Source organism: Macrotis lagotis, chromosome 4 (assembly GCF_037893015.1).
Source record: "Macrotis lagotis isolate mMagLag1 chromosome 4, bilby.v1.9.chrom.fasta, whole genome shotgun sequence".
Classification (NCBI taxonomy): Eukaryota; Metazoa; Chordata; class Mammalia; order Peramelemorphia; family Peramelidae; genus Macrotis; species Macrotis lagotis.
Window position 1 is genome coordinate 201,491,264 of NC_133661.1, and position 11,459 is coordinate 201,502,722.

The 11,459-nt window shown below is 34.1% G+C and overlaps 1 protein-coding gene across 5 annotated transcripts in view; it reads right to left on the minus strand.

Moving 5' to 3' along the window:
• Nucleotides 1–11,459, minus strand: part of EXD1 (exonuclease 3'-5' domain containing 1) — a 331,232-nt gene that overhangs the window by 314,887 nt on the left and 4,886 nt on the right. For 4 of the 5 annotated variants that reach the window (XR_012478121.1, XR_012478120.1, XR_012478119.1 and 1 more), the window contains 9 exons: nt 9,912–9,980; nt 7,675–7,729; nt 7,189–7,322; nt 6,344–6,405; nt 5,157–5,243; nt 4,489–4,593; nt 4,302–4,382; nt 944–1,087; nt 131–322 (listed from right to left, as the gene is read on the minus strand). Coding sequence is in view for 1 of the 5 variants with exons in the window: in XM_074235126.1 (XP_074091227.1) it covers nt 131–322; nt 944–1,087; nt 4,302–4,382; nt 4,489–4,593; nt 5,157–5,243; nt 6,344–6,405; nt 7,189–7,322; nt 7,675–7,729; nt 9,912–9,980 (929 nt within the window). In the remaining 4 variants the exon portion in view is untranslated. The remainder of the gene's footprint in view (nt 1–130; nt 323–943; nt 1,088–4,301; nt 4,383–4,488; nt 4,594–5,156; nt 5,244–6,343; nt 6,406–7,188; nt 7,323–7,674; nt 7,730–9,911; nt 9,981–11,459) is intronic. The other variant, XR_012478122.1, reaches the window with a different exon arrangement.

Here is an 11,459-nt window from a genome sequence, read left to right on the forward strand (position 1 = left end):
AAGTATTCTGTAAATCAAACTGCTACATAAATGCTGATTTAGCAAACATTTCAAATAGGATAATCCCACTGTATTTTCCCTAAAAAATGAAGAATACCGAGGTCTTTGTTATCCATCCAAACAAGCCTACCTCTGTGCCTCCTAACAGATCTCCAGATCCTTCTCGGTAGGTATTTAAGTATGCATCCACCAATGTGGTCAGATCAGACATCATCTCATCCAGAAGCAATAAGCGAAGGGGCAGCAAATATGTTGTCTCCAGAGCTAGCACTTTCAGCAAAGAAGGTGGAAGAGGTCTCATAAACCATATTTCAGGATTCTCCTATAGCCACCAAAACAATGTCTAATTAATTATACGCAAATATTTAAGGCTAAAATCTATTTTTATCCCTGATTCCTTTATTTGAAGGGGTAATGGATTCTTGAATTGTATCTTGTGTTTATTTGATAATTTAGTCAACTACTTCTAAATATTTCCTTATAAGGAAGTATATCCCATACTTTGCCTCCTCAAATTTACAAAAAGGAGAGAGGGCTAACTTCTAATCAAAAAGAAACTTATTTCCTCAGAGTTGGGCCTAGAAAAGATAAATGAACAAGACTTATTGTTCTTGTGGCCATGGCCTAAAGTCTGGGGATCGGCATCAGCCCTACCTAGTAGATGAGAAAGCAGTGTGGGGGGGGGATTTTGATTCCTATTCCCTCAATTAAGAATCTTGCCCCTCTATACCAAAATTTGAATACTGAATGCTTTCAGAGAACATCTCTTTGGAAATCCAGTAAGACCGGTCTTGGCAAGGTTACTCATATTTTCTCAAAGCAGGAAATTTAAGAATTTGCTACTTTTTATACATTTAGACTGTCTGTATCTAGCTTCTTCCTTTAAATAAGCTGATCAAACACATAAAAAAGCAATAGCAAACTCTAGGAAAATATTAATCACCTGAACCATCTTTTGTTTGTCATCGAGGAACGACACACATTTGGGGGACATTTTAAGATGTCGAATTAAGCATTCCTGCAAGGTACTTATGCAATGTGGAAGAAAGCCACCTGTTTCCATGGAAAACTGAAGGACATCAGCCACCTGTTACATTAAAAAATAAAAATAAAAAACCACCCCAAAGTATTTGTGAAGTATGAAAACATTATAAAGTAGAATTACAAAAACACATTAATGAGATTAATATCTGTGTGACCTGGTGAAAATCTTATCCTCTTTGGATTTCAGTTTTATTATTGGTAAAACAATAGGGTCTGAGTAGATGGGTTCTATAAAGTCCCTTCCAACTATAACTCTATTATCCTAGTATTAGTCCATCATGATAAAAATGGTTTGTACCCTATATAATCAACTGCTAATCTCTCCAAAAGCTAATTATCTAGTTCATGAAATATTCTTGCTCAATACTTCTTTTGTTCTTTCCAAGGGACACTTTAGAGAGCACAATAAAGAAGTAAAATTCCAGAATCAAATATCTAAGTAAAGACTTTATCAAGAAACTTATCTATTAACTCCATTAGTAAAGATAATGAGATTATAAAATTCTAATTCCTGAACTGTTTCCTTGTCTATGGAAATCTGAGAGAAGTATGAAAAGGTTTCACTAAAGTATTCTTTATAAGATGTATATAAACACAAAACAAGAACAGAAGACCTGGGAATAACCCCAGGAGAACAACTATTTCTTACTAAGTAATATTTTTCTTTTTCTTTCTTTTTTCTTAATCATTTTTATTTTCAAATACAATAACTACCAAAAAAGTTTCCCCTCACTACTCCCTCAGTGCTTATCAATATAGTCTAAGTTACTTTTCTTGGACTGAATCTCTTAATTAATGAAATAGCCTGAAAATCAGAAAGGTCCTAAAAAAAAAATCCAGAGAAAGATAATATAAAGTTTTCTATATGAAGATGAACAAATACAGATCAGTCCGTGGTTTCAATGAAGAGAACCTTGATCTTTCTGGGATTGTTGCCCAACAAAATGTAGTTTATTATATTTGTTGAGTTGGGATTGTTTGAGAGTTGAGATAAATTTTCTCTCTTCTAAAAAGGCTTCAGACTAGAACTCCAATCATGATACATACCTGGCAGCCTAAGAGAAGTTTTAAAAGGTCTACTGCAAATCATTGCAAAATTAGCTTCTTGAATTTATTTGCTTCCAATGCCATAATCAGAAATTTAAGCTTTGTTTTAGATCTGGACTACTAGAATTTGGGTAAGACTAAATGGCCAATGATTCTAAGGAAAACAATATCTGAGCTAGACACTCTCAATACTATTATGGAACATATTTTATTCCATGGTTTTGCCCAGCTTAAACTTGCAATCCTTATTCATAAGCATTCTGATTCTCACAATCTTATCTTCAAGGATTAAGTACCACAAGCTATGTTTTCAGATGTCTATATAAAAATGCACAAAATACCAGTGACCAACCAAAATGACCTAGAGATCCTGCCTGATATGAAGAGACCAATTTTCCTTCACAGTTATTTCTGAGACTTGGTGGGATAAAACTCATGACTAGGATATGGTTCTAAAGGAAGAAAACAAGCAAGGAGAAAGAGGGGACAGGTGCAGAATAGCCACATCCATCATGATAAGAAAACATTTTGCTTTTGTCAGAGCTCTGTCTGCTCAAGTCAGCAGATTCACAAGAATTCCATTGTCAGATGATTGCAAGAATCTACAGATGTGGTTGTTAATTCACTCTCAGTGATCTCTGAAGGATTGCTGAGAAATGGAGAGGCACTATAAGACAGGAGGGAAAATGCTCCAATTTTCAAAGCAGTTAAAGAGGGTAGAATACACAAGGCAAAGAACTGTAAGCTTTATTTCAGTTCAGAAAAAAATTCTATGTTATTAAAGGTAGTGAAAATCTAAAAAGAAAAACATGACTTAAGTCAGATTATAATAGACTAACTTCACTTTATTATTTGACACAGGGTGACTAGAATGGCAGAAGAAGAGAATACAGATAGAGGCTAAACTACAGAATAATTAAGTAAATTTAGATTCTAGAGATGATGCCAAATTGTACGGAGGTCTTTAATGAAATGTCGAAGTGTTCTGTTCTTGTTTCTCTGCTACTTAACATTTATCAGTGATTTCTATGCAATAGTCAATGTCATGCTTATCAAATCTGTGTATAATACAAAGCTGGAAGAGATAACCAAACACACTGGAAATAAGGATCAAAAAGCTTTTGACAGACTAGAACAAAATCTAAAAAGACAGTTAATATTTCATCTTTTCAAGAACAGTTTTCTGAAAAAGATCTAGAAATTTGATAAATTCAAATTCAACATATGTTAGAGAAATACAAGATGGCAAATTATCAATGTGATCTTAGGATGGAACAATGTTTGGAAAACAGGAGGTGATGGATAGCCCTAGCACACTGTGGCCTATTTAGACGACAGCAGGAGGACTGTTTTCTGTTTGGAGTTTCATGTTTTAAGCAGGACTACACTATTCTTAAACTTAAGAGCATCCATAAGGAGATAACCAGAAAGTATAAGGTCATCAAGATCATGGCATTAATGGGGCAGCTAGGTGGCGCAGTGGATAAAGCACTGGCCCTGGAGTCAGGAGTACCTGGGTTCAAATTTGGTCTCAAACACTTAATAATTACCTAGCTGTGTGGCCTTGGGCAAGCCACTTAACCCCATTTGCCTTACAAAAACCTAAAAAAAAAAAGATCATGACATTAAGTTTGATGTCCAAAAGTTTCATGGGATGCCTCAGGAGGTACAGTGGAGGTCTCAAAGAAAGGAAATATGAACACCTAAGAGAGATGCTACAGAGCGAATTAGCAGCCTTTGAGTACCCTCTTAATCCTAAACTTTTGTGATTCACTGCCAGATTTCTGAATTTTTCTTTTTGTACACAATGGGACTGACCAGTGTAATGAGGCTTTGAAATTATTTTTTGTCATATTTCTTTAAAATGAACTTAGAAAATGCTATCATGTATATCCTATACTAAATAGTGACTCATTTATTCTTCTGAATAATAACCTACTTTTTTCCATGGACACAACCAACAAAATACAATTATTCCAATATACTTCTATATGCCAGAGGAATATGGTGAAATAGTGAAAAGAGTAATGAGCTAAAGAATACAACAACCCATGGTGATGTCTTGGCTCTGACACTACTTAGGCAAATTAGTTCACTCTTCAGGCCTCAGTCTTATCTGTACAATAGGAATAGTGCTCCTTGCCTGCCTAAGTTATGGATAAATGTTTTATAAATGTTTTGTAAAGATCAGCTACTGTTAGCGCACAAACCTGTGTGTCAAATACATTGGAAAGAATAATTCCATACTGATGAGAAAGGCAGTCTGAGAGCCAACGACAATCATGAATAACCTAAGGAATAAGAAAACAAGGTAATTAGGTCCTGACTGACACCATGAACACCATTCTCAGAATATCCACCTTCATTCTGCATATCAGGAAAACTACTTATACTCACCTTCAAAATTTTCCTATCTTCCAACACCATCTGAAGTCCATTATTGAAAGCTCGACTTCCCAGAAGGAAAATGTCAAATAAGTAAACTCGACTGCTTGTTGCCACCTGTAAAAAACCATTCAGACACATCAATCCCAGGACTGAGAAGGTGTAGAAGAAAGGGTTCAAAGACTGAATAATGAGAAAGATATCCATGCTTTTAAGCTATGGAATGTGTTTACATGGATTTTTCAAAGAAGGTTTCCAATTACTTCAGAAAGGAACCACAAATAATCTGGGCTATTTTCAAAGGCAAGAGACATAGCTTTTATACATAGAATTTAAATATATAATTTTTTCTCTGCAATATTCAAATCCCATCTATGTTCTGATTACCTACCTTCAGTAGTCTAGTAATTCTCTCCAAAATCAAAAATTTAGAATTTATGAGGAATCATATGTATTGCTACTAGATGATAACTATAAGTCAATATGAACATAGCATTATGCTGGATGTGTATCACATAAAGTTGCACAAAAAAATTGTTTATCCAATGCTTATATTTTAAAGAAGCATCACAAATTTGATAAGTGTTAATATAGCTTAATATAGCTGACAATACTCTGATGTAGATAAGTCAAAAAAGTTGGTAAGTTGGCAACCAATTTCAAAGAAATCTTTTCTTTACCTGAAGCCAACAGAGTTTCCCATGACGACATAAATTAACTCCTTCAGCAGCCACACTCAGAACACTCTGTTTCTTTATGTGAAGCATCTAGTAACAACCAAAAAAAAAGTTCCTGAAAATTCTCAAGCTAATCAGCAAAGTAGAGGGACACATAGCAATGAAAGAATTTTTACATAAAATATACACCTGGATTTTGATGAACCTGCTATCTTATAAAATATGCTTTGCCAAACTTGAATTAAGCATAACTTATCTCCTTCACTGGTAAACTCAGCAAAGAAACCCTAACGTGGGGGCAGCTAGGTAGCACAGTAGATAGAGTAACTGCCCTGGAGTCAGGAGGACCTGAGTTCAAATGCAACCTTAGACACTTAATTATCTGGCTGTGTGACCTTGGGCAAGTCACTTAACTCCACTGCTTTGCCAAAAAAAAAAAAGACAAAACAAAGAAACCCTATCCTTACAAGTCAGGATAAAAGAAAAAGAAACTGGAACAGCTCTTGTTAGCTCAAATGCTATGCTACAGCTGTTTTTTCAGAGAAATTTCAAAATTCAATAGTTATGAATTTCAAATTCTACAATGCAATTACTTATATTTGTTTAGTGTTTTCCTTTGTTCAGAAGACCTAAAATGCTCCACATGAATTCAAAATAACATGGTATTCTCAGTGGAGAATACAGTGGATTTAGAACCAGAGAATCTGAGATCTAATCCTAGCTCATCCATTTATTCTTTGTGAGATTTTGGACAAGTCAAGTATTGTCTCAGAAACAATTTCTTTGTTGGTAAAACTGGCAGAGGAAAGAGGAAGCAAATGAGGCAAAGATGATTTCCAAAAGTCCCTTCTAGTTTTGAATCTATTACAATAATAATAAAAAGGACAGAATTTAAAATATGTCCTCTTGTTGATTGACTGAAGACAACAGTGGACAAGAATGGACTCATAGAATGAGACTTAGGTCCCAGGCTGGACCTCTAAGAGCCTTTCCAATTATAAAAGTCTTTAAATTTCAGGTTCCTTTTATATTAATCATTAAACCAAAATGATTCCATGATCCCTAAAATTCTCAAACTAACAAACTCTTGTTAATCAATGAAAAAACTATCTAATATATTGCAGAATTTTGGCCAGGAATTTTAAAATCTATAAGACATAGAAGACATGACAGTTATAAGTAATACTTACAGCAGAACCAAACTTTTGTTGGAACTGATTGACTACTGTGTAGGTCACATCTTCTTCTTCTTCTGAGGAAAAATAACATTACAGATAAATCTCTCTTCAATAATGGAAATGACACTCCAAGACTCCTGAATCTTCCCCTTTTGCAAATCAAATATGTAAAGAATCTTCATTACTGTCTGCCAAAGCCTATCTACTATTCCCACATCTTTACTTTGAACATAAGCACAGTAAAGAGAATACCTGCAACAATTTCCTCTGATATTTTAATGTTTGTGAATTCTAAAAAGGTCTAAAAAATCCTCTCTAGCTTCAGGCCTATAACAATAACAGAAAATAATCTAATCTTAAGCAAATTTGGAAACAAGGTATGAATTTAAAAAGTCCGTATCTTAGACAAATCTGGCCTCAAATTTGAACTCAGAAAGAAGATCCTTCCAGGGCTGGCATTCTGTACACCATGGTACCAGTTTGTAATATATATTTAGCCTATTTTCAATACCATGTTATTTTATTATGTAGATATCCAGAGGAAATTATGCAGGTTAAAACTTTTTTCAGGAATAATCTTACTTTTTTTTTTTTTTTTTTTTTAGGTTTTTGCAAGGATGAGGTTAAGTGGCTTGCCCAAGTCCACACAGCTAGGTAATTATTAAGTGTCTGAGACTGGATTTGAACCCAGGTACTCCTGACTCCAAGGCTGGTTAATCTGCTACGCCACCTAGCCGCCCCATAATCTTACTTTCATTAGGCAATCAACACTTTGTCAAATTCCAAAATGTTTTAAGCCATACTAAACTTCATTATGTATGAGAACCTCCCTTCCAGGCCCACTATCAATTAATTACCTGATGGACTGTATTTTAAGTCTTTCAGCAAAGTGATAGTATGTGACTGAAGGAAGGAAGAAGTTGAATCATTCATACTCTGGTCTGCTTCTTTCATTTTGTCCATCCTTGTTCCTTCTGTATTTAGGCTATCCCTACATTAAGACAACATTCAGAAGTATTTATTCTCTACTAGCATTATAAAGATTTTACCTTATGTTAGTAGTATAGTAGTGCAAGCTCTATGAGGGTAATCATGCCCTGAGCATACCTGGCATAAAGCAGATTGCTTAATAACTGCTTATTGATGGATTGACTCTAAAAGGACTTTGTTTTCTGGCTTAGACTCTCAAGAAAAATTCCCTCTAAAATGGAAAAGCCCCTCCCATATTCCTTGTAATGTTTCTTACATCAAAATAATTTTTCAGACAAAAATCCTGAGCAGAGTTACCTTAATGGGCATATTCCTGAAACCCCATGATTAAAAGATTGATTCCTTCTCCATACCTGATAGAGGCTGTATTTTCTCCTACGCCTTGTTCCACATCATCTAGCAGTTCCACTAAAAAAAAAAAATCAGTTCCCCAAAATTCATCACATAGAAACTATCATAATCTTCTCCAAAACAGACTCTGATCTTATCAACCTACACAGGAAACAAACTTTGAGAAATATAAAGTTTTATTGATGCCTTTGCTTTTACACCACTCCCCTTTCAGTATATCTGCCTCCTCTCTCTCTCCCCCAATGATCCTTCCCTTCCCTTAAAAAATCAAAACCAAGTGATACTGTCTGATATTATATGTAACAGGCCACTCCTATAGTCCCCCCATCTATATACAGTGAAGAGAAGGAGGTACATTTTCTTATCGATTCTCTAGGTCAAACTGGGTCATTATTATTGGGCTTTTTGGGGAATTTTAAAATTTTTCCTCTAATCTTGCTTCCCTCTCCACCCACAGAAGGCAGTCTAATAGTCTTTACATTGTTTCCATGCTATACATTGATAAAAACTGAATGTGCTGAGAAATCACATCCTTAAGAAAAAATAAAATGTAAGAGATAGCAAGTTAACTTTTTTTTAAAATTAAAAGTCTTTGGTTTTTATTTAAATGCCACAATTCTTTCTTTGGATACAGATGACATTCTCCATCAAAGATACCCTAAAATTGTCCCTTGATTGTTGTACTGATGAAATGAGCAAATTTAGTAAGACTGATATCAACCCCGTGCTGCTGTTAGGGTGTACAATGCTCTAGTTCTGCTCATCTCACTCAGCATCAGTTCATGCAAATCCTTCCAGCTTCTCTGAATTCCCATCCCTCCTGGTTTCTAATAGAACAATAGTGTTCCATGTAGGTCATTATTATTGTAATGTTGAGTTTCATTTTATTTAAGAATTACATATTTATATACACTTTTTGTCAAGTAGTTACAAGAAAGAACAAGTCACAATACAGTCAACTCCAAATCTTCCATATGGTCCAAGAATCATTTGCTCCCTTTTGATGTTATTATGTTCTTGGGCAACTTCTCAGGTGTTTCCTCCTCTTGGTTCTTTGAGAGTTTTTGTGGTCACTCAACTATTATAAGATCCTTTCCCTTTATTTACCCACCACATTTGCTAAGTTATTTTATATTACAAACTTTTTGTATTGTAATATAATCATCACATATTATAATCTTTTATATTATCTTAAGTTATCCATGGCAAGATTTCTCTTCATTAATATAATTAACTAAATCACATTACATTCAATAAATTGTATTACTCTTTTCAGAGTTTACCAGAGGCTTTACTAATTACTAAATCCAATAACCTTTACTCAATCTTCTTCTTCCACGATCTCTAAAGCTTTTAGCAGCCATGACCAATTCCTCCTCCTGGAGTCTCTCTTCCCTAGATTTTCATGACCTTAGTTTCTTCCTGTCCTCTGCCAACCCAGATGACCATTTCTCTCCTCTCTTCCAATTTATCATCCTACTTCCACCTATGAACCATAGATGTCTCCCAGGGCTGCATTGGCAGATTTTCTCTGCTTATTATACATTCTCTCCTTTTATATGATCCACTCTTGAGTCCATTACACAAGTTCTTATTAGCTCTCCTAAACTTTTATCCTGCATCTTCTTTTATCACCTCTTTCTATGAAATACTTCTCTCTAATCTGCCTCTTCAAATTTCCCTTTGACCTCTTTGCTAACACTCCCAATCTGATATATTTAATCTCCTCAAGCAAAATGTAAACTCCTTGGGGGCAGAGAAGTTCTCATTTCTTTTTTTACTACCTAGAATTAAATTTTTGATGAAATGAATTTAACAAATGTACAATAAGATTTTATGGGACAATGCTTCAAAAATGTATGAAAAAGTAAAACTAGAAATTCCAATGGCTTTATGTCTAATGAAATTTCCTCAAGGAGTTTGAAAACATTTCTTAATCTTTCTTTTAAAAATTTATTATCTGGGGCAGCTAGGTGGCTCAATGGATAGAGCATTGACCCTGAAGTCAGGAAGACCCCAGTAATTGCACCTCATTACTTAGCTGTGTGACCTTGGGCAAGTCACTTAACTCTTTTGCCTTATAAAAACCATAAAAAAATTTTATCATCAAGGCTCTAAGAAAATAAATCCTCTATAATAAAATAAAGTAATAAGTTCTTTATTCCAAATTTTGGAGCATCAAACTTTAGTTTACTAATAGATCAAATATCAATCTTACTATTCAAAATGAAACACTCACCATTGACGATCTCGTGGCCAAAAAACATTTTTACTCCTGGAACACTTCGGCCAGTCTCCAAATTCTTGACTACGTTTTTGAAAAATTATGTTAACAAACAAAATATCATATATTAACAAGAATAATAAAACTATCCCAAATCTATAAAATATCTTGCCTCTTAAGAGCTTAAAATGCTTAAATCTAAGTTTAGTCTAACCTGAGAATACTATATTATCTCTCAAAAGAAAAGTTAAAAAAAATGAAAATTAAGTTACAGCCTTGAAACCTGTAATACAGAAGACATAGTGACCACAGGATATACCAACAGTAACTAGACAGCCTGATAGTATTGCAAAAATAATAGTATTTCCTATTTTAGACAATTTTCTAGGTCAAATAACTCTTAAAGGCAATCTCTGCTCATTTTTGCAACATGTTTCCATTTCACACTTTGCTAAGCTTACATGGTGCAATAATGCTCTTTGAGCACACAAATTTTCATGGATAATCATCAGGTCAAATCACAGGACTGAAAAGTAGATGGGTAAAGGAAAATTGCTTCAATACCAGTTTAAAATTTTTAGTACTTTTTTGGATGGAGGAATAATACCACCATGTAATAATGGCATGTGCACATACATACACACATACACACACACACACACACACACACACACACACACACACACACACACATTCTTCCCCCCAATGTCCAGGCATAAACTTGAAAACTCCTGTTTCAGACAAAAGGAGACTTTAACCTAGTACTATCCTAATATAATAGTTAATGCAAGCAATTGTTTTGACAGTAGAGATTAATTTTATATTACTTTTAATTTGTATAGAATTATATAGTTTTCAAAATCATTTTACACTGATGATCTCATTCAATTTCCATAATAGTTATGTTTTTCATAAACTTTATGCCACTAATTAGGGAACAGGTTTTAAGAACATACCCAAAATTGTACAAATATGGCATAAGAATTAAAACCCAGATTTTACAATATTAAGTACAAATCTCTCCCTACCACATTACCCTTTAAAACACAGGTAATCCTTCAGCTTAATAGAAATCATTCACATTGATAGCTTATATAAACCTTAAGGTTCAAAGAGTGCTGGAAATTAAACTACTATGTCCCCTTTCAGAGCTTCAGAGAAATTAAGTGATACAGTTCTCACACAGCTTAATGAATACTGGGGTTAGGGGGCAAGACATAATCCTGTTTTTTCCACTATAAACTGTGCTCCTAAAAATGAACTTAAAAATTACTATACAAACTTACAAAATGAACTTTGAAATTTGGAACTTACTTTTCCACAGAAATCATGTTATAGCTAATGTGGAAATTAAAACCACAAAGGCCTATTTAACATATATATATATATATATATATATAATATATATATATATATATATTATATATATATATATATAAAACATAGAGAAGGAAATGGCAAACCAGTCTAGTATCTTTGCCAAGAAAACCCCAAGTTGCCATATGTTCCCAGAATACCTAAGAGCAGCAAAAAGGACTGTCCCTCCAATCAACCCCTTCTCCA